At 37.8% G+C, this 24,493-nt stretch overlaps 1 protein-coding gene across 5 annotated transcripts in view; it reads left to right on the top strand.

Annotated features, from left to right (window-relative positions):
- RPS6KC1 (ribosomal protein S6 kinase, 52kDa, polypeptide 1) overlaps positions 1 to 24,493 on the top strand; it is a 211,512-nt gene that overhangs the window by 33,314 nt on the left and 153,705 nt on the right. For all 5 annotated transcript variants that reach the window (XM_011996156.1, XM_011996155.1, XM_011996152.1 and 2 more), the window contains one exon: positions 19,272 to 19,387. Coding sequence is in view for 2 of the 5 variants with exons in the window: in XM_011996152.1 (XP_011851542.1) it covers positions 19,272 to 19,387 (116 nt within the window). In the remaining 3 variants the exon portion in view is untranslated. The remainder of the gene's footprint in view (positions 1 to 19,271; positions 19,388 to 24,493) is intronic.

The following is a 24,493-nucleotide window of genomic DNA, read 5'->3' on the forward strand; positions in this document are numbered from 1 at the left end:
ATATTTCCCTCTTTTGAAACTTCCCTCTGATTTTCTTATAAGGACATTGTGAGACATTTAGCGCCCATCCAGAAAATGCAGGATAATGTCCGCATCTTGAAATCCTTCATCATATCTGCAGATTCTTTTTCCAAAAGTAATATTTATAGGTTCCAGGGATTGGCTTTGGGGGACCATTTTTCAGACTACTATATAATGTATATTCATTTTTTTTTCTTTCTTGAAGCTAATAAGTAACCTTTGGGGAGACATTTGTAAGGTCATGAAAACATCTTGCTCTTCTACAAAATTATCTCCTGGATTTAGCATCCATTGATGATTCTTGCCTAACCCAATGTTTATATGATAGTTACAAAATAATGATTTTCCAATTCCTGTACTCCACCACCTTGCTATTACCCTTCCTTCTCCCTTTATCTGTGTCTGTGTTTATGCATCTATGTTTCTCTTTGTATCTATACAGCTGTGTATCTGTATCTGTATATCTATATATTGTATCCATGAATCTGTCCATCTATCCCTGATTGATCTGGACTCACTTATCTTTTTTTTCCTAGTAGTTTAGAATTCATTAATACATTTAATTATTTTGATGCACAAATTGTCCCAGCTTTGATCAGTAGGAGCCCTTTTAAGCTGGATTCTGTGTCCTTGTAACTTCCTCTCATCCTATTTTCTTTTTTTTTATTTCAGCACTTACTATTTTTAGGCATAACAAGATGTTCAGTGCTCTTCTTGAGTTTATTCTGCTCCTGCCCCGAAATCTGCCATTTCTTCAAGGAACCCTGGTTGCTTTTTGTGGATAATGGTGTTAAAGACTATGCTGCTTCTCAGTTTATTGTATTTTGGCTCCAAATCCAACCTTCATTGCCTTGTTAGACCTCCTTTTCCAGCTGGTATGGATGAGCTTAGTCAGTAGAAGGTGTTGGATGGACACTGTAGGAAATAGGGTTTTGGTGTGCTTCTGTTCCTGTTTGCTCTGTGTTGCCAGTGGCATGTGTGGGATGCCTGGTGGTACTCATCCCCTAGGAAGTTTTGTTGTCAGTTACTGGCTGTGGCTCCTTGACTTCCTGGATCTGCTGGCACCACAGCAGAGTTTCCTGCTTGCCATTCTCGGCCTGTAGTTCCTTGCCCATGAAGTTTGACCCTCCTAGTATTATATTAGAACAGCTATGTCAGGGGCAACCAGTGGGTTACAGCCACATTGCCTCCAATGAGATCTGAATTCTAGCTTTGGGGAGGAGGCACCTCTTTCAGGTATTTCCTTTGGTTCTCCTCCTCAACCTAGGCATTCATAAGAGTTGTCTTTTATTTCCTCTTAGTAGTTAATACTTTGTAAATAGTTAATACTTCTTTATAAGACTCCCTGTTCAAATTGCTGTGTGGATTTCATTTTCTATCCGGACCCTAGCTGCTACTGAGATCACTATCTAGTCAGTAGTATGCTCCTTGCAACTTGCTTCTAAGCTTCTTTTCAACAGCCAGAGTTAGGAAATGTAATACATTTATCTATATGCATAGGTATAGTGCACACATTTAAACATACCTCTAATAATTTTCAAACCTCATGTACATATATGTATATGTGCACGTGTATTATATAGACATACATATATTTTAGAATTGTTTATAATACCTTTAGTGAAACAACATTTTATATGTTCAATTATATATTTAGTTCTCTTTGTACTGTCCTCCCACCCCCTGCTTCTGGGTTTCTGGTCTTGACTAGAAATGTCTCCCAATGCCTACATGTTTTACAAGATGATTATTACAGTAATAATTTAAAAAAAGTTTAAAAAATGATTCTTGAGGAATTTATATTTGAACAGAATGTCAGATGATGTTTCACTTTCCCTTTTTTTTTTAACAGATGAACTTATAAGATCACTTGTTAGATAATCCACCTTTTTCTCAAAGAAGTTGAACTATTATCTTTGTTATGTATAGACTTCATATGAGTTTTCACTAAAGATTTTCTCTTTTGTGGCATTTATGTGTCTATTCTTATATAAATACCTATTTCTATATCACATTGATTTTTGGGCAGTGGCTTTACAGAGTATGTTCTGATAGCTAATACCAGCTGTATTTCTCATCAACATTGGGGAAATGGTTGCCTTTCAAGATCAGTCTGGAGTTCGTGGGGCGCCTACAGTGATAATTCTTGGTTCTAAGAGGCTGTGCCAGTTATCCCTTTATTGCTTCTTAGCTTCAAATCTCTTCATTTCCTGCTTGGTTAATGGTAGGATTCTTTCAGTATTTTTTCTTTATGGTGAATGCATTGTTAAGCTTAGCAACAGAGGGCACTCCATTGCTAAGGTTCCAGGGATTGGCTTTGGGGGACCATTTTTCAGACTACTATGCAATGTATATTCATTTTTTTGAGTATAGAGGGCTTGTCTTCCTTCTTCCAGAGTCCTGTGGATTTTTTTTTCTTGCTCTTTTTGCATTGTTGCCAGAGCCATTCTGCCTTGGCCACGCAATCTCTTGGTAAGCTTGCAGACTCAGCCCGTTTGGCGATCACCTAGCTAAGGACACCAAGGTGCCACAGGCCTATTGGAAACTGAGTTACTAACTCTCTGACTCCTTCTGTGTACGTGGATTTGTCTGTGTATCTGCCCATCAGCTTTGGCCTGCTAGCACCCTGCAGAGTTGTTTTCTGTGTCCCCTGTTCCCCCTCCCTGGCAACAGATTTTGAACCCTAGACCTGGTTGCCCTTCTGGAGAGTGGGCTCCTAATAACCCCCTCTCCTTCTACATGCCTGTCTGCTAGCCTTGGCCTGCTTTAACCGCAGAAAGTTGTTTCCTGTGGTCTTCCCACTGCAGATACTAGGTACCCCAGGACTTGCATTATCTTGCTGGTGAGTTCGTTCCTCACACCATGACTGTGTGCTCACCTGCCAGCCTTGGCATGCTTGAATTCTGGAGGAGTCTTTCCTGCTTTTCTGGCAACTGTGGTTCAAGGTTGGCCCAGGGAACCTAGCAAACTTTTTTTCCATCCAGTGGCTGCAGCTACACCTTCTCTACAGAGATCCGAATCCCACCCTTGGAGAAGAGTTCCCCTTTCTAAGTTGTTCCTTCTTTGGGTATTCTCCCTCACCCTAGGATATTCTTCAGAGTTCTCTTTTTACCTTTATTGTTACTCCACTCTCATGACTAAAAAATTTTTTTTTTTTTTTTGAGATGGAGTCTTGCTCTGTCGCCCAGGCTGGAGTGCGGTGGTGTGATCATGGCTCACTGCAACCTCCACCTCTGGGTTCAAGCGATTCTCTGACTTCAGCTTCCCAAGTAGCTGGGTTATAGGCTACCATGCCCAACTAATTTTTGTGTTTTTAGTAGAGACGGAATTTCGCCATGTTGCTCAGGCTGGTCTTGAACTCCTGAGCACAAAGTGATCCGTCCACCTCAGCCTCCCAAAGTGCTGTGCTGGTATTACAGGCGTGAGCCACTGCGCCTGGCCTCATTTTTTAATATTAAACTTTTCCGTGTTCAAATTACTGCGTGGTTTCTGTCTCTTGGTTGAACCCTATATTGATACTGTGATTTAGGAGGAGTTCTGAATGATCTGAAGTGATTCTGAATGACCTGTTTCCATTGGCTGGTAGTCTACACGGAACAGAGGTGTCTCCAGGCTGATTGCAGGATTACAATAGTCACTGAACTCGACACTTGCTTCCTCAGAATGTTTTACGTTTTACACCTCCTTGAGATTTGGGGACAAGATACAGAGAATCTTACATAGTATAGCAACGTCAGTGGCATTTGTGCCAGAATGAAGTGATCATCAAAAGCTTATTGCTACAATTCTTTAATTTTAACAAATATTTAATAGTAACAATTTATGATTTTTTAATATCTTGAGATATATGTAGTAGCAGTAACTTGGGCACATAATAGAAAGAAAAGCATTTATATTTTCTTATGTGAAAGCAATTGAGGGATGTAGGCAACAGGTCAATAGCAGTAGAGCCATTAGTTTTGATGGGGTCTTCAATCCATTCTGTTCCCCTACCAAGCATTAGGGAGTTTGTGAACTCTTACTATTGTAGGCTGTTAGCATGTGACTGCCTGCTTATGGCCTTTAATCTTATACTCCATGGTGCTTCACATTTCTGTTTTCTCTTTTAGTTACTATCCAATATCAATGGTTCCTTACTTTTTTTTCTTGATACCTTTCCCATTTAAAGATGTATGTGCTCTTTGCCATTGCAACTACTACTGCTTTTGACCACCATTTCGCTGTTTTTTTTTTTTTTTTTTGAGATGGAGCTTCGCCCTTGTCACCCAGGCTGGAGTGCAATGGCGCACTCTTGGCTCACTGCAACCTCCGCCTCCCGGATTCAAGCGGTTCTCCTGCCTCAGCCTCCCAAGTAGCTGGGATTGCAGGCACATACCACCACGCCTGGCTAATTTTTGTATTTTTAGTAGAGACGAGGTTTCACCATGTTGGCCAGGCTGATCTTGAACTCCTGACCTCAGGCGATCCACCTGCCTCAGCCTCCCAAAGTGCTGGGATTACAGGCGTGAGCCACCGCGCCTGGCCCCATTTTGCTGTTAAGGTGCCTGGCAAGCATGTTTACATGCCAAAAATCTATTACCTCATACTTTTATTTTGCTCAACTTATTTTTCAAGTATTTATATGTCAGGCACGGTCCTACATGCTGAAGATACATTCATAAGACGGAAGCAGTCTCTGGATCATGTAGCTATTAATAATCTTTGACTAGTTTCAGTCCAGTTATCAATTATCTAGAAATTTTATGGGCACATTTAATTCAAGAAGCTTTCTAAAAATTGGCACTGAGGATATCATGATGCAAACAGCTCCTCTAAGAAACTTAGAGTCCATGGTTGAAGAAGTGAGCATTGGATCCAGAGTTGAGAAAGAGAACTGTTTCAGGATGTGGTATCCTCACTGTCAAGTTTTTAAGACTTGTGGCACTCTAAATGTGAAGATGAAGATAATTTTAAGAAGTCATCAGTCTGAGGAGTTTTAAGAATCATGGTTCTTAACCTACAGCCAGTATTGTTTTCTTGTGTTCTAAAAGTAAGAATCCTCCTTTGCTCTTTAATTATAATTTTCTCTGTTTCTCTTTGATTCCATGACAACACCCTAAGCTGCGTGATCCAGAGACTGCTTCGGTTTTATGAATGTATCTTCAGCATGTAGGACTCTGCCTGACATATAAATACTTGAAAAATAAATTGAGCAAAATAAAAGTACAAGTTAAGATTTAAAAGGTAGAGTAGTTATAGGTGATGATGTCATCGGAAGTCAATCCCAAGGCCAAAATTAAAATGTTTGATTGTACCTAGTATGGAGCAATAGATATATAACAGGAAGAGTATAAATTCACACAGTTTCTTTGGAGGGCAATTTGAAATAAACCTTTTCTATTCTGTTTTTAATTAATTTTTATACACATCTATTCTCATGTCTACATGGGAGATATGTATCAATGAGTATTAGATGTTTTGGTCTTAGAATTGCTCTTTATATTCTTAAAAATTATTGAGGACTTCAAAGGACTGTTGTTTATATGGGTTATAGCTATTAATATTTACCATACTAGAACTTTTAAAAAATGTATTAAATAAAATTAAAAAATATACTACATGTTAACATAAAAGGACCTTTTTATGAAACATGATTCTTCAAAGCAAAAAAGAAATAGCAAGAAGAATACTGTTGGTTTACATTTTTACAAATCTCTAATGTCTGGCTTAAAAGGAGATAACTGGATTCTTATATCTGTTTCTGTATTCAGCCTGTTGAGATACGTTGTTTTGGTTGAAGTAGATGAGTAAAATTCAGGGTCACACAGATAATGCAGTTGAAAAAGGGATTTTTTTTTTTTTTTTTTTTGAGAGGGAGTCTCGCTCTGTCGCCCAGGCTGGAGTGCAGTGGCACCATCTCAGCTCACTGCAAGCTCCGCCTCCTGGGTTCATGCCTTTCTCCTGCCTCAGCCTCCTGAGTAGCTGGGACTACAGGCATCCACTACCATGCCTGGCTAATTTTTTTGTATTTTTAGTAGAGACGGGTTTTCACCATGTTAGCCAGGATGATCTCGATCTCCTGACCTTGTGATCCGCCCACCTCGGCCTCCCAAAGTGCTGGGATTACAGGCGTGAGCCACCGTGCCCGGCCCAGGAGGAGGGTTTTAATACCATTTTCAGATAATTAAAGGTATTCTTTGATACACCAAAACGATATGTGGTAATTTCATGAAGGCTAGTTGCATTGTGGAATCAGAACCCTATAAATGAACCTTTTGTACTTTGTTACATTACAATCCATTTGTCTGTCTTAGATTTGAATATATCTTTTACCTGGGCATGAGTTTGTAACATCACGTATTGGTCATTTGAAAAATGTTGGTTTCCTGAATTATGCAGATTTTGTAAATGCTTACCCATTTTATTATATAGTGTTAAAAATCATTAATATCATCACAGATTTCTAAGGAAGAAATTTTAAAGTATTGGGAAGCTGTCAAGCTCACAGTGGTTTGACAGCTTGAATTTTATCACTGATAATAATACTGTTGGTTATTTTCCTCGAATTGTTAGCCCCATGTTTATGTTTGAGAAAATGTCTGTCAGATATCCAAATCTGAATAGTTATAGTTTGTTTCATTTCACAGAATTTAAAAAAGAAATGTTCTCAAGGGTTGAGATTTAATAAGTTAATAATTTTTACTGCTTTATCAAGGACATTCGAAGTGAAACTGGCATGACTTTTTTTTTTTTTTTTTTTTTTAGTATGAGTGAATGGCAGTAAGGAATATAATGAATGCAAGTAAGTTTACTTTGGTGCTGTTGCCTTGATTTCATGCTAAGAGGTCAGCAGTTTTATTACCATTGCTTTTAGACCATCAGTGCAAATGTTAGTGCAATAAAAAAATGCAACTGCTTTTGTAGTATTATTATGAAAATGGTTTGACCTTGTTGATTGCCTGAAAGGCCCTTCAGGGACTACCTGCAGTCTGTGGATGACTCGTAGAGAACACGTGTGCACACATATATACCCATACACAGTGTGTTTATTGCAGCATTCAGTAGAAGAAAACTGAAAATTGAGTGTTTTTCAATCTATGATTATATGGATGTGCCATAATTTAGCCAAGTAATAGGATTCTGGGGCCGTTTGAAATACACCTGTATGGGCCAGGCACAGTGGCTCACTCCTGTAATCCCAGCACTTTGGGAGGCCGAGGCGGGCGGATCACGAGGTCAGGAGATCGAGACCATCCTGGGTAACACGGTGAAACCCTGTATCTACTAAAAATACAAAAAATTGGCCGGGCGTGGTGGCTGGCGCCTGTACTCCCAGCTACTCAGGAGGCTGAGGAGAATGGCATGAACCCAGGAGGCAGAGCTTGCGGTGAGCCAAAATCGCGCCACTGCACGCCAGCCTGGGCGACAGAGTGAGAATCCGTCTCAAAAAAAAAGAAAAAAAAAAAAAAAGACACTTGTGTGGAACAATGTCCAAGATATGTTTTTAAGCTAAACAAAACAAATGTTGCATATAATGATGTTTGGTGAGATCCTGTGTATGTGTAAATAAACATATTTGAGTCATACCTATACACATTTGTATAGTGTCTGTCACCTCTGAAGGAATGGTAGGAGGGATATTTTTACTTTTTGCATCGCACTTTGTATACTGTGGAATGTAGCACATTTATCTTTAATGTTGGAGGATACATAGCTGGCTTCTTAAAAAAGAAGCTTGTCACTGGGTGAAAGAGACTGGCTTTTAAATTGGTTGAAGTTCTTAGCTGTTATTATCAGCTGCTAATGGATTATCTTAAACTTTTCTCCACATCCTTCCATATTACAGAATGAAAGTTTTTTATTAATCTTAATAAGTAAGCAATTTATCTCTTTTAATAAATGGTACAGTCCATTTGTAATATTTGATAACTGTAATGAACCTTGTGGGCAGCAGCTGTGGTTGTGTGGAAGGAATTGTTGGTTGTTAATTTTTTTTTTATGAGGCGGAGTTTCGCTCTGTCACTCAGGCTGGAGTGCAGTGATGCCATCTCGGCTCACTGCACATCTAGATGTGTATAAGAGACAGACCTCCGCCTCCCAGGTTCAAGCAATTCTCCTGCCTCAGCCTCCTGAGTAGCTAGGATTACAGGTGCCTGCCACCGTGCCCGGCTAATTTTTGTAGTTTAGTAGAGATGGGGTTTCACCATGTTGGCCAGGCTGGTTTCAAACTCCTGACCTCAGGTGATCCGCCTGCCTCAGCCTCCCAAAGTTCTGGGATTACAGGTGTGAGCCACCGCACACAGCCAATCATCTACCTTTTTATAGGTCCTCTTACATTAGTAAGTAAACTTCAGCAGCAAAGGAGTCCTATTGTAATTTTACATATCATCGAGCTGATGTAGTTATTGTTCTAATGGTATGGTGAGAAGTACTTATTTTTTGCAGTCAGATAGATTTAGACCCATATCTTTTGTTAACTATTTACCACCAGTGTGATCTTACACAAATTAACATCTGAGTCTAGTATTGGTAAGGTAAGGATAATACCTTACTGTTGTGACAATTATATCTGTATTATATTTAGCTCCATGCTAGACGCTTATCAGCTAATATTAGCTATTACCTGTTGCTCAGTGAGTTTGCCATTCCCTAACATGCCTTACTCTCTTGTGTCTCCTTCTTTAGTTTTGTGTTGCTCCACTGTGGAGTTTCTGGTTAGGCTTTCAGAAGATGTCTCTTCTAGGAAGTTTGCCATGCTGCTTTTCAGCTAAGTTAGCTGTTCACCCTTCCTAGTTATTCATCTCATCAGTATAGCACTTAACTCATGTATTTTTCTCCATTTTGTTTTTAAATTGACAAAATTTCAAATTTATGCTCCACCCCCCACCAAGAGAGTAGTATAGTGAACACATATATACCTTTTTTTCCCCAAATTCACGGATTGTTAACATTTTGCCACGTTTTCTGCATTTCAGTCTCTATGTGTGTGTCTCATTTTTTCCTGAACCATTTGAGAATAAAATGCAGACATTATGATATTTCATGCCTACTCCCCATATTTCTGCTATGATCATAATACCATATTGCACCTATGAAATTTAACATTGATGCAATATTATACAATAGGCAGTCCATCTTCAGATTTCTGTAGCTGTCCTTGAAATGTCCCTTTTAGCTTGTTTTTTTTGTTTGTTTCATAATCATGCCTCTCTTGGTTTGTTTCTTTAATCTAGAATAGTCCTTATTTTTTTTCTTTTTGATTTTTCATAACACTGACATTTTTAAAGAGCGTAGAACAATAGTTTTGTCAGTTTCACAAGCTATGTCTGTCTGATTGTTTTCTCATGAATAGATCATTGTTTGTTATATCTGTCATCAGAGTATGACTTCCTGTGAGAAAGAGACAGGCAGCTCCCAATAGCTAAGAACTGGCCAGGCACTATGCTGGTTTGACCTTGGTGTTTCTTAGAGTTGGCCTGGAATTCACAGTTAGGCTGTGTTGTTCTCCGATTGAACACAAACAATTTCATAGAACATGAACATTAGACAAGATCACTCCATGTCCTTGGATGACAACAAAAACAAGACCATCCTGTAGTCGTGTCTGAACACAGACAAAAACATAAACATCGTTCAAGTCACAAAAATGATCAAATATCCTCATTCTGGTTATAATGAATGACTACTGCTTCTTTATAAATCAGCCTTAGCCTTGCTTCATTTTTCCTGCTTCATAGTAAGGTATATTAAAAATCATAGAATCATAGAATTAGAATTGAGAGAATCATAGGATTACCTCCACTTCCTGACAGCGTCCAATCCAGGGCAGAACCCCACGTTCTTGAACTCTTCCCAAAAGTAGCTAACACAGTCCAAAGCCCTGTAAGTCCTTTCTGATACCCTCTTGGTGAAATGCCCCAGTGTTCCCAATGGTATGTATTCTCCTTAGTTGCAAGAAGTAATAAATTCAGCTTGTTTAACTACAAGTATGTTCCTGGTGCAGTTTGGCTAGAGAGAATTTAATGCAGAGAATCTTGACCTCTCTTTCTTTTTACTTTGTTAATGAACTTTTGATATAGTTAAGATTCGTCAGCGTTACGCTTTTCTAGATAATTTCATACTGGTCAAGTATAAGTTTTAGTTCCATGAACTAGCTTTTGATGACTAACATGTGCATTTTAAAAAAGTTGTAAACTCTGCTATTTAGGAGTTGTTCTAAATAATAAAAACAACATAGGGAGGATTCCAGAACAGGTTATAAATCAAACAGAGAGGCTTTATTTCTAGTGACTAATGAGCTTAGTTAGAATGTTTGGATTTAATTCCCTCCTCTCCACAGCTTTTAATGAACCATTGTTGGGTGATTGGGGGTGGGGGAGTAGTTTATATATATTATACACACACACACAAATATATAGGTATACCTCAGAGATATTGTAGATTTGGATTCAGACCATCACAGTAAAGTGAGTCATACAGAATATTTTGGTTTCCCAGTACATATAAAAGTTGTGGTTTATACTGTACTGTAGTCTGTTAAGTGTGCAGTAGCACTATGTCTTAAAAAATATACATACCTTAATTAAGAGATACTATATTGCTAAAAATGCTAATTTTCATCTGAGTCTTCAGTATGTGGCAATCTTTTACTGGTGGTGGGTCTTGTCTCCATGTTGATGGCTGCTGACTGATCAGGGTGGTGGTTGCTGAAAGTTGTGGTGGTTGTGGCAATTTCTTAAAATAAAACAACAATGAGATTTGCTGCATCCATTGACTCTTCCTTTCACAAAAGATTTCTCTGTAACATGTGATGGTGTTTGATAGCATTTTACCTGCAGTAGAACTTCTTTCAAAATTGGAGTCAGTCCTCTCAAATCCTGTGACTGCTTTATCAACTAAGTGTATGTGACATTCAAAATCCTTTGTTGTCATTTCGACAGTGTTCACAGCATCTTCACCAGGAATAGACTCCTTCTCAAGAAACCACTTTCTTTGTTCATCCGTAAGAAGCAACTCCTTGTTCGTTTAACTTTTATCATGAGATTGCAGCAATTCAGTCACATCTTCAGGCTTCTCTTCTAGTTTTCGTTCTCTTGCTATTTCTACCACATCTGCAGTTACTTCCTCCACTGAAGTCCTGAACCCCTCAAAGTCATCCATGAGGGTTAGAATCAACCTCAAAAATCTTATTAATGTTGGCCAGGTGTGGTGGCTCATGCCTGTAATCCCAACACTTTGAGAGGACAGGGTAGATGGATCACTTGAGGTCAGGGGTTCGAGACCAGCCTGGCAAACATGGTGAAAAATTAGCCAGACGTGGTGGCACTTGCCTGTAATTCCAGCTACTCGGCAGTCTGAGGCAGGAGAATTGCTTGAACCCGGGAGGCGGAGGTTGCAGTGATTTGAGACTGCACTACTGCACTCCAGCCTGGGTGACAGCACGAGACACTGTATCAAAGAAAAAAAAAAAAAAGTTGATAGTTTTACCTTCCCCCATGAATCACAAATGTTGTCAATGGCATTCAGGATGGTGAATCCTTTCCAGAAGGTTTTCAACTTATTTTGCTTAGATCTGTGAGATGAATCACTTGTATATCATCTCTAGCCTATGAAATGTATTTCTTAAATAATAAATAATAAATCAATGTTGGGTAATTGCAGGTGAAGGAGAGGCTTATATATATTATATACACACAGAAATATATAGGTAAATAAGGAGGATTGAAAGTACAAAATTACTCCTTGATCCTTTGTACTGCAGAATTGATGTTGTGTTACCTGGCATGAAAACATCATTAATCTCCTTGTACATCTCCACCAAAGCTACGAGTGAACCAGATTCATTGTCAGTGAGCAATAATATTTTGAAGGGGCAGGGCGCAGTGGCTCACACCTGTAATTCCAGCACTTTGGGAGGCCAAGGTGGGTCTATCACGAGGTCAGGAGTTCAAGACCAGCCTGGCCCTGTGAAACCCCATCCCTACTAGAAATACAAGTTAGCCAGACATGGTGGTGTGCACCTGTAATCCCAGCTACTCAGGAGACTGAGGCAGGAGAATCACTTGAACCCGGGAGGCAGAGGCTGCAGTGAGCTGAGATCACACCACTGCACTCCAGCCTGGGACAGAGTGAGACTGTCTCAAAAAAATTTGTTTTGAAGGGAATCTTTTTTTCTGTGCAGTGGGTCTCAACAGTGGTCTTAAAATATTCAATAGACCATGCTATTAACAGATGTACTGTCATTGAGGCTTTGTCTGTTGATGGAACACAGGCAGAGTAGATTTAGCCTAATTCTTAAAGGCCCTAGGATTTTCAGAATGGTCAGTAAACATCGGCTTCAACTTAAAGTCATCAGCTGCATTAGCTTCTAACAGAAGACTCAGCCTGTGCTTTGAAGTGTTGAAACCAAGCATGACTTCTCCTCTCTGGGTATGAAAGTGTTGGATAGCATTTTCTTGCAAAAGAAGGCTGTTTTGTCTCCATTAAACATCTGTTCTTTAGTGTAGCCATCTTTGTCAATGATCTTCGCTAGATCTTCTGTATAACTTGAAGCAGCCTCTACAGAGCAGCCCTTGCCGCTTCACCTTGCACTTTTATGTTACGGTGATGGCTTCATTTCTTAAACCTCATGTACCAACCTCAGCTAGCTTCCGACTTTTCTTTTTTAGCTTCTTCACCTCTCTCAGTCTTCATAGAATTAGAGAGTTAGGGCCTTGCTCTGGAGTATGCTTTGGTTTAAGGGAATGTTAGAGCTGGTTTACTTTCTCCATATCAGCAATAAGGTTGCTTCACTTTCTTATCATTCATGTGTTCATGGGAATGACGCTTTTAATTTCTTTCAAGAACTTGTTTTTTGTATTCACAACTTGGCTAACTGGTGCAAGAGGCCTGACTTTCAACATTTCTTGGTTTGTGTTATGCCTTCCTTACTGAGTCTTGCTCTGTTTCCGACGCTGGAGTGTAGTGATATGATCATGGCTCACTGCAGCCTTGACCTTTGGGACTCAAGCGTCTTGCCACCTCAGCCTCCTGAATATCTGAGACTACAGGGGACTACAGTCATGCTACAGGCATGTGCCACCATGCCTGGCTAATTTTTTTTTTTTTTGTAGAGACGGAGTTTCACCCTGTTACTTAGGCTGGTCTCAAACTCCTGGGCTCAACTGATCAGCCCACCTCAGCCTCGCAGATTATTGGGATTATAGGTGTGAGCCGCTGCACCCTGCCTTATTTCTAGCTTTTGATTTAAAGTGAGACACCTGTAACTCTTCCTTTCACTTGAACACTTAGAGGCCATTGTAGAGGTTAGTTGGCGTCTTTTCAATATTATTGTGTCTCAGGGAATACAGCGGCCTGAGGAAAGGGAGATTGGGTACAGCTGGTTGGTGGAGCAGTCAGAAGACATACAACATCTATCACCTAAGTTTGCGTTTTATATTCTTGTGGTTTGTGGTGCCTCAAAACAATGTTATTGTATTGCAAATGCCAGTACCAAAGATTACTGATCATAGATCACTACAACAGATATAACAATAATGAAAATGTTTGATTGTGACATTTACCAAAATGTGACAGAGAGACATAAAGTGAGCACATGGTGTTAGAAAAATGTTGCCACAAATCTTCAGTTTGTGAAAAATGCAGTATCTGTGAAGAGCAGTAAATTGAAATTCAATAAGATGAGGTATATAATGTTGCACAGTAAACCTTGGGAACAATTTGTTCTGCATTTTCTGTGTTTACCTATAATTTTTCTACTCTGTTCACAGGAAAATAAACATTGGTACTATGAATGGAAATTCAAAGCTGCAGTAGGAGAAGCACCTGATTATGATTTCTCATGTTGTCACAGCCTTTCAAGTGAAATTTTGATTATGTTGAAGGAAACACAAGTACAGAGTAGTTGCAAGGTTATTGTCTGTCATTAGGATGTCTATTGAATCTTGCTGCTACTTTTTTGAAAATTTTCAAATTAGGTTGTCTTTGTTAAATATATTAGTTGTAGAAATTATTTCATTAAAATTCATCTGTGTTTTTTCATTTATGCTACCAGTACTATTTTTTCTCTTTGTGGTGGACTTTATTTACACAACATTTTATTGTGAAAATTTTCAAGCATGTAGGCAAGTTGAAAGATGTGTACAGTGATGTTTTGCTATATTTTCTTTATCACATATCTCTCCATAATCTGTCTTGTTTTTATGCATTTCAGCATGAAGTGCAGATACCAGTGTCCTTCACTCATAAATACTTTAATATATTATCATTAGTAAGAGTTCCATATTTGTTTACATTTTGTTTAGATAAGTTTACATACAGTTAAATGCACAAATCTTAAGTGTCCCATCATATGTGTGACAAACATATATCTATATAACCCAAACCCCTATCAAGATATAGAGCATTACCAACACCTAAAAGTTTGCTTCTTGTCCCTTCCCTGTCAATCCTTGCCCTCAAGCTCCCTAGAAGGAACTTTTTCTACTATATATTAGTTTTGTATGTCCTGGATTGTAAATGGAATCATGCCGTACAAACTTTTTGTATCTGGCTTCCCTCCTGCAACATGTTTTTGGGATTCATCCATACTATTGTGTTCATCAGAGGTTCATTCCTTGTTATTGCTGTTTGGTTTAAATGTACCACAGTCTGTTTATCCACTGTCCTGTCAATGGGCACCTGGAATATTACCAGTTTGGGGCGATTTTTAAGTAAGTCTATGATAAGCATCTTTATCTGGATATATGTTTCTCTTGGGTAAATAGCTAGGAATATAATTTCTGGATCATAAGATAGGTGTATGTTTTATTTTATAAGAAACTAAGAGACTTTCCAAAAGTGCTTGTGTCATTTGATATTCCCATCAACAATGTATGAAATTTCTGGCTGCTTCACACTCTTACCAACATTGGGCATTATTAGCCTTTTTAATTTTAGCCATTCTGGGGCATGTGCAATGGTATCTTATTGTGGTTTTAACTTTCAGTTCCTTGATTACTAATAGGCTAAAGATTTTTTCACATGCTTATTAGCCACTGATACATCCTTTTTTTTTTTTCCTGAAGTATCTGTTTACATCTTTTGCCTATTTTGTGGGGCTGGAGTTCTTTGTATATCTTAGATACCAGTAGTTTGATGTTTTGCAAATGTTTTCTCCCAGTCAGTTGTTTGTCTAATTCATGTGTTAATGGTCTCTTAAAAATTTTATTATTATCAGGAAACGGGAAAACATTGTTTCTTTTTAGATTCAGCAGGTACATGTGCAGGTTTGTTACCTGGGTATGTTGTGTGGTGTTGAGATCTGGGCTTCAAATGAACTTACCACCCAAATAATGAATATAGTACCCAATAGATAGTTTTTTAACAGTTATCTCCCTCTTTCCATCCCCACTTTTGGAGTTCTCAATGTCTGTTGTGCCCATCTTTGTGTCCATGTGTACCCAGTGTTTAACTCTCACTTATAAGTGAGAACATGTGGTATTTAGTTTTCTATTCCTGTGTTAATTCACTTAGGATAATGGCCTCCACCTGCATCCATGTTGCTGCACAGGACATTATTTCATTCTTTTTTATGACTGTGTAGTATTCCATGGTGTATATGTACCACATTTTCTTTATCCAGTCTGCTGTTGATGGGCACCTAGATTGATCCCATGTCTTTACTATCATGAATAGTGCTATGATAAACATGAGAGTGCAGGTGACTTTTTGGTAGAACAATTTATTTTTCCTTTGAGTATATCCCTAGTGATGGGATGGCTGGGTAAAATGGTAATTTTATTTTTAGTTATTTGAAAAATCTCAAACATGCCTTCCACAGGGGCTGAACTAATTTATGCTCCCACGAACAGTTTGTGAGCATTCCTTATTCTGTGCAACCTCGCCAGCATCTGTTATTTTTTAACTTTTTAATAACAGCCATTCTGACTGGCGTGAGGTGGTGTCTCATTATGGTTTTGATTTGCATTTTTCTGATGATCAGTGATGTTGAGCATATTTTCATGTTTGTTGGTTGCTTGTGTGTCTTCTTTTGAGAAGTGCGTGTCTGTTCATGTCCTTTGCCCACTTAATACCATTCTTCTGTTGTTATTCTGAAGTATTTTAGGAACAAAGAAATGAGCATGTTCCTTTATCGTATTTGTTCTGATGATAGGATTCAATGTAATTGAAGCTTATTTAATGCATAACGCTTTATTTTTGGTTGTGCACTATTCTGAAAAAAATGTCTCAATTCATATCTGCTTGTCAAAGTTTAGTGGAATAGAAACAATAAATCAATAGAAGTACAAGAAGATATGCTTTTGGCATTTATTCCATTGCTTAAGTGTTTTACTTTAGCTGAATGGGGAAGATTAAAGCCTCTAATTTTTTTTGTATTTGTTTCAGATAGAAATAAGATCTTTTTAGGGTACTATTAAATATTAAGAACACTTTCGTTAAGATTTCTCAACAAGTAGTTAATGCATTTAAAGATATTCTCAGGTAGTCTAGTGGGTCGAAGCATAAAATAATGTGTGCATTTTCTGGGTTACTGTTCTAAGCTTTTAGATATTTACGCAATTATTAATATTAATTTATAGGCACTTGAATTTACTTTTTTAAGGGATAAATATGTTGTACTATAATCATAAACACTGATTCATACTTTCTTATTTAGGCAAAATAAGGAATAATGAGCATTTAATCTAGCTGACCAGTAGATTTTTTCCTAAGATTAACTCATTTAGATTGTTTTCAAGCCAGAGAATTGGTTTTACCTATTGGGGCTCTTGCAAATTTGTTTCTAGATAATATTAGTGATAGGTAAGTGAGTAGTGTCATTTTAGATTTGGTATTGTTATTGGGAGGGTTGAATTTAATTGTTGCACTTGAACTGAGAACTAACAAAAACAAATGTAGCATAATGGATTATGTTGGGTTTGGTTATTTGTGAGAAACTTAAGATAGAAGTCAATTTCTTCCTCATGGCAAAAGGTTTGGAGGTAGCCTCAAGCGTGGCAGCTGCACAGTGACCCGGAATCCAAGCTCCTGTCTTGTTGCCCTGTCATTTTTTAATGAGATGTAGTCTTGCTATGTTGCCCAGGCTGACTTGAACTCCTAGGCTCAAGTGATCCTTCTGGCCTCAGCCTCCTGAGAAGCTGGGATTATAGGTTTGCACCACTGCACCCTGTTTGTGTCATTTTTAACCTTCCACTTCTTGGTTCTTCTTGGAAGGGGGAAGGGACGAAGAAGAAAAGGAGAGAGAGGTTGTATGTCATTTGTCTTTTAAAAAGATTTCTGGGAAGCTACAGTATAACTTGTTTATATGCTGTTTGCCAGAACTTAGTTTATGTGTATGCCTAACTGCAAAGCAAGCTGGCAATTACAGTTCCCCCCCCTCCGCCCCCGCCCCTGGGCTGTCATGTACCCATTTGAATAAAAATTGAGGAAGAAAGCAATAACACATATTTGGATAGCAGTGGACAACCTATTCTATAGTAAGTAAAGCAGTATACAGAATGTTAGGAATCCTCTAATTGGCTGCCACTTGCCTGCTGACCTTTATTTGGTCCTAGGCTCTTTCAGGACACTGGTAAAAGTTATAGACCCTATCCTTAGAAAAATGCACCTGTGTATATATATATATGCATGGAATTCTGTGAGATTATTGTCTCTGGAGCCCATCCATGAACCATTGCCTAAGAGATTGTGTATGGATCCACTGTAAAGATTTCCTGTTATAGGCTGGGTATGGTGGCTCATGCCTGCAATGCAATCCCAGCACTTTGGGAGGCCTAGATGGGAGAATCACTTGCATCCAGGAATTCGACATTAGCCTGGGCAGTGTAGTGAGACCCTCTCTCTACAAAATAATTAGCTGGCTGTGGTGGCATGTGCCTGTAGTCCCAGCTCCTTGGGAGGCTGAAGTGGGAGAATTGCTTGAGCCTGGGAGGTTGAGGCTGCAGTGAGGTTGAGATCACTGGGTGACACAGTGAGACTGTGTTTCAAAAAAAAAAAAAAAAAAAAAAAGAAGATTGTCTGTGATAACATTTCACTCTAAGTCAATTATTTATTTATTTTTACATGACTTTTAAAAGTTTTTGTTATTCACTCACACAGTCAATAAAAGTTTGCTAGCATGCTCTGTATTTTAGTCACTATGATAGAACTTGAAGATTCAAAGAACTGTAATATGCTGTTAAATGCTTACTGTGTGCCTGGCAGGGAACTGGGAACCTTAAGTACATTATTCATTTCCTACATTTTACAAATAAGGAAATAATCTGCCTGAGATTTTACAGCTAGTGAATGATAAAGGTAATATTTGAACTCAGATCCTTTTAGTTATCATGAAATAGACACTTAACCATAAGCATGAGACACACTGGGCAGAGGATATTTTAGTGGTTCAGTTTCACTTGCCAGTCATATAGGCACTTGCCTTGCCTATATAACTAGGAATCTCTTTATGCCTCAGTTTTCTGTTAATACTCTGCAGAGGCACTTAAAATGTTTAAGTATGTGATGATGCTACTTTTCCGATTTTGTATTTTTTTATTGCAATCAGTATGATACATGGCATATGATAAATGTCAACTGGTAATCTAATCTAAGAGGACTACAAAATGATCATATTTGAAAATGTCTTATCAGCATTCAAATTGTATATATCATTTAAAAATTCTATGGAAACCACCTTTTGATCACCTTGTAAAGCAGAACTGGCTGGTGCTGTATGTGTGTTCTTTTTTTCTCACAAGCATGCTGTTATGTATGCTGACAGCATCACACATGGAATTTAGCATAAAAGCTTTTTGCTTCAAGCTGAGGTTTTTGACCCCACTGATAATACAGATGTTCTCATAATTTCCTCTCTTCAGCCCCTTTATAAATCAAAAAGAGTAGAAAAGGGAAAATTATATGAGTAATTACAGTATTAGATTACTATAGAAAACCATTTCACTTCTTTAAAATTCTCTTTTCAACTTTAGTTTCAAATCACCAGCTTCTTCAATGGTAACTTTCTTAAATTGACAGGCTCTAAATTATGAACATACCGTTTATTTATCAGTTGACACCTTTGCCTCTTGTTTTATCAGAAACATTTTCTTTTCTAGCGAGAGTACTGCTGATTCTAATTGTAGAGATTAGATTTGACTTCAGAAGTTTGCATAATAAGCAAAGCAACTAAGTGATAGGCCTGCTGCTACTTTCTGATCTGTGGACATAAACTATCATAAACCAGTTTTTGATCATTCTTCCCTTAAGAGTTGATTCTTATTTAATTGTAGGGCGATTTGATGAAACTGTTATCGAAGAGAGAAGACAATGTGCTGAAGACCTGCTACAGTTCTCTGCCAATATTCCTGCTCTTTACAATAGTAAACAGCTTGAAGATTTTTTCAAGGTTTGGTAGTCTTTCTGGAATATTTTCTATTTTATTAAATACTTTTGTTTTGTAATTCATAGTATAGTAAAATAAAAAATACCATTTACTTTTGAATTTTGTTATTCACTATAAAAGTAGAAATTAATAGCTCTTTAATAATGCTTATGGCATATCTCCTATTTCTTGTTTAGAAATTTATGCTTTTTTTTTTTTTTTTTTAAAAGGAACTGGTTCTGCTCTATTTCTTAGCCTGTTGTTCAGTGGCCATTGACAGGTGTGATCATGGCGTACTACAGCCTTGAGTCCCTGGGCTCAAGCTTCCTGTTGCGTCAGACTCCTGAGTATTTTTGATTCATGGATCTTAAAAAATTGATGCAAAGAGCTTAGAGATTATTTAACTCACTCTGTCATGATTGAAATACGTTAAAAAAATGAAGTATCATGAAACTCCAGTACTTACCTTCACTTTTTGAAGTGTCTTTCAGTGGCAGATTACTCTTGGAATATAAGCCACTGTAAGTCTATATTAAATTTGTTATAATTGTATTGTCTTGGATAAAAATATAACAAAAATATAAAACTGCACAGTTTTAGAGAGCAGACCAGTGCAAATTATATTGCTGAAGATCATTAGATATTAGTGTTTTAAGTTCCTAGACATGTGATGCTTTCTTTTAAGTTTTCTTTTTTTCCCACCATTTTTAATAATAATTTTCTAATTTATTTTGAACTGAATCGATATATGTTGTCAGTTGATATCATTGTATTTAATTACCACATTTTTCCTGTTGCATTGAGTTAGCCTTCTAAAAAAAAGAAATCTAAGTGATTGTGCTGTAATTGTTTTTACTTCTTTAACTAAAATCTCACTTGTGTAAGTTAAATTTCTTAGACTATATAACCAGTGATATGTATGAAAGGTGGAATATTTAATTTTTCTGATTTTAGTGGATCTACACAGATTATTTATTTTATTTGTTTGTTTATTTATTTATTTATTTTTGCCAGTGCTTCGTCACCCAGGAATTTATTTTTTATGATCTGTTTCATCTACTGAAGAAAGTTCTTTTGAAAGACATTGCAAATTTACAGTAATAGAAATAATGATAGTAATAGAAGAGTAAAAATAACATTTCTGATGATTGACCGTGTTGCTTAATTTTTCACCATTCTGCAAATTAGGCTGAGATAATAAATGTGGTTTCTGCCTATGGCCCTATGCAGATCTTTAGGATAAAAGCCAAGTCAAGTTGATAGAGTATTTAGCTCTTTGCTGTTCTTTGTTACAATTATTTCTATGTGTCAGGGAGTATGTTTTTTATGGAAAAAGACTTTATTATTAAACAAGAATATTGCTTTATAGAAATTGTGAAAAGCTGTCGTGCAAATTACCACATGCCATATGGCTAAAAGACATTAGGCATTATGGAAGTCCTTTTGAAGACTTTAAACAATTTAAGTAAAAGTTACGTGTTCTTTGTTATTTCTTCTGGATCTGGGAATTGGTGATTGTAATCATTGCTGGAAGTCACTGGGAAATGAGACTGTCAGTTTCAGGGTTTGTGAAAGGTTGGACAGTTTAAGAGAAGTCAAACTAATCTTGGAAAGTATCTTAGAACTATCTTTAACAGTGTGCTAGGCAGGAACAGGATACTGATTTGGGAATATTACAACAGTGGTATTCAGTCATTTTAAATAGAGGTAATAAAGCAAGCAAGAAAAAAAAAAAAAACCAAAAACAAAAAACAACTTGTTCCATTAGCTTGAACAAAAAAAAAGGTATTTATTTCTCATATGACAAGATGTATGAGTGAGGAAGGTAGTCCAGGGCTGGTATAGAGCTCAGTAATGTCATCAATGACATAGGTTTCTGGGTTTGGGTGTGAAAGGCAAAAGGCCAAAAGAAACATGCCAGTTTTTAAAAGCTTTCTCAGAAACATGATCTAGAGATAGTCCTTCTTAACATCTCATTGGCCAGAACTGGGTCACATGCCCATCCTTAATTTGAAGGAGTCTGGGAAGGTGACTCTTAGCTTTCTAGTTCTGATCATGGATGAAGGTTGTGGGGAAGGTTTGGGGTAGCTAATTCACAGGGTGTGCTATAGTATCATAGTTTATTTTTCTCTTTAGAGACGTTGATGATGCCACATGCAAATGACCATATAGCCACTTGCTTACAAAACTTTACTTACTTTAAAAAACCACATATGTAAGAGTAGAATGAATAGTATAATGAACTTCTATGACCCATTGCCTGGTTTCAGAAATTATCAGTATATTGCTAAACTTGTTTTATCTACACCTTTCCATCCCATACTCTTCACTGGTTGGTTATTTATTAGTATTAGTACAGTTACTAATTTTAAGTGTATAATTCACTGATTTTCAGTAAATTTATAGAGTTTTGCACCTGTCACCAACATCCAATTTTATTTTATTTTATTCCTTTTTTTTCCCCCCGGGACGGAATCTCGCTGTGTTGCCCAGGGTAGAGTGCAGTGGCAAGATCTCAGCTCACCACAACTTCTGCCTCCTGGATTTAAGCAATTCTTCTGCCTCCACCTCCTGAGTAGTTGGGATTACAGGAGTGCACCACCACACCTGGCAAATTTTTGTAGTTTTAGTAGAGACAGTTTCACAATGTTGGCCAGGCTAGTTTTGAACTCCTGACCTCAAGTGGTCCGCCTGCCTCGGCCTCCCAAAGTGCTGGGTTTACAGGTGTGAGCCACTGTGCCTGGCCAGCATCCAATTTTAGATCATTTCCATTACCTCACCTCTGTGTCTGCTTGCTATGGTGATCCCCTTTTCCATCCCAGCCTGGGGCAACCACCTTGTTCTGTCTGTAGATTTGCCTTTCCTCATCATTTCAAATACATGGAATTACACAATATATGAGTGTTTTGTTCACAACATATGTATATAGGTTTCTTTTACTTAGCATAATGTTTTTGAGCTTCATTCATGTTATGTATCAGTATTTTGTTATTTTATGTTGTGAAATGTATTTCATTGTATAGATAATACCACATTTTCTTCATTCATTGATAAATTCATGGACATGTTTGGATGTTTCTACGTTTTGGCTGTTATGACTAATGCTACTGTGAATATTTGCATACAAATCTTTGTGTGGATATATGTTTTCATTTTTCTTTTCTTTTTTTTTTTTTTTTTTTAGACGGAGTCTCACTGTGTCTCCCAGGCTGGAGTGCAGTGGCACGATCTCGGCTCACTGCAAGCTCCGCCCCCCGGGTTCACGCCATTCTCCCGCCTCAGCCTCCCAAGTAGCTGGCGCCCGCTACCACGCCCGGCTAGTTTTTTGTATTTTTAGTAGAGACGGGGTTTCACCATGTTAGCCAGGATAGTCTCGATCTCCTGACCTTGTGATCCACCCGCCTCGGCCTCCCAAAGTGCTGGGATTACAGGCTTGAGCCACCGCGCCCGGCCTGTTTTCATTTTTCTTGGGTGATTCCTGAGGAGAGGAATTGCTGGGTCTTATGGTAAGTTTACGTTTTTAAGAAATTGCCAAACTGTTTTCCAAATGGAAAATAGCCAGTAATGTCTGAACTTATCAGTTGTTCCACAACCTCACCAACACTTGGTATTGTCTGATTTTTTTAACTGTAGCCATTCTAGCAGGTGTGCAGTGGTATTTCACCATAGTATTAATTTCAGTTTCCTAATGGCTAATGATGTTGAGCATGTTTTCCTATGCTTTTTAAATATATCTTTGGTGAAATGTCCATTAAAATCTACCCATTTTCTTGATTAGGTTGTCACTGAGTTGTAAGAGTTCTGAATATATTCTGTATAAACAGTCTTATCAGATAAGTGATTTGTAAATACTTTCTCCCCAATCTGTGTAGCCTTTTAGTTTTCTTAATGGTGTCATTTGAAGCACAAAAGCTTTTAGCTTTGATGACGTATAATTTATATATTTTTTTCTTTTTTGGGTTATGCCTGTCATACCCAGGACTTTTCGAGTATCCCAGGGTCATGAAGATTTTCTTCTGTGTTTATTCTTAGAAGTTTTAATGTTACAATTAGGTCTATGATTCATTTTTAGTTCATTTTATATATGGTGTGAAGGAACAGTCTAAATTCATCTTCTGGTATGTGTATATCTAATATTCTGAGCATCATTTTTGAAAATACTATCCTCATTGAATTGCCTTGGGACTCTTGCTGAAAATAAATTGACTGTAAATATGATGATTTATTTCTGGACTATTGATAAGTTCTATTAATCTGTGTGCCTGTTCTTATCCTAATACGATACTGTCTTGATTACTGTAGCTTTTTAAGTATTGAAGTCAGCTAGTGTAAGTTTGCCTACTTTACTTTTTCAAAATTGTTATGACAATTTTGAGTTATTTGAACTTCCATAAAAATTATTAGTGTCAGCTTATCCATGTGAACAAAAAATTCTCATAGAATTTAAAAATTATTTTATTATTTTACTTTTTTTTTTTTTAAAGAATTGGGGTCTCATGTTTGTCACCTAGGCTGGGATGCAGTGGCACAATAATAGCTCACTTTAACCTCAAACTCTTGGGCCCAAGGGATCCTCCCACCTCAGCCTCCCAAGTAGCTGGGACATGCACCACCACACCCAGCTGATTTTTGAAGTTTTTGTAGAGACAGGTTCTCATTGTGTTGCCCAGGCTGGTCTTGAACTCCTGGCCTTAAGTAATTCTCTTGCCTCAGCCTCCCAAAGTGCTGGGATTACAGGTGTGAGTCACCACACCTGGCTGAAGGTATTGGAAACACCTGCTAAAATCCTCCAGTTTGATGCTTTCCCAGCTGAGCTATTTTGGCTTGCTCCTCAGAATTCTGATTGGAATTGTATTGAATCTGTAGTTGTTTGGGGAAAGTTGTCATTTTAACAATATTATCTTGCAATCCATGAAAATGAAATGACTCTACATTTATTTAGATATTCTGTAATTTCTTTTTCTTTTTTCTTTTTTCTCTTTTTTTTGAGATGGAGTCTCGCTCTGTCGCCCAGGCTGGAGTGCAGTGGTGCCATCTCAGCTCACTGCAAGCTCCACCTCCCAGGTTCACACCATTCTCCTGCCTCACCCTCCTGAGTAGATGGGACTGCAGGCGCCCGCCACCATGCCT

Source organism: Mandrillus leucophaeus, unplaced genomic scaffold (genome assembly GCF_000951045.1).
Source record: "Mandrillus leucophaeus isolate KB7577 unplaced genomic scaffold, Mleu.le_1.0 Scaffold503, whole genome shotgun sequence".
Classification (NCBI taxonomy): domain Eukaryota; kingdom Metazoa; phylum Chordata; class Mammalia; order Primates; family Cercopithecidae; genus Mandrillus; species Mandrillus leucophaeus.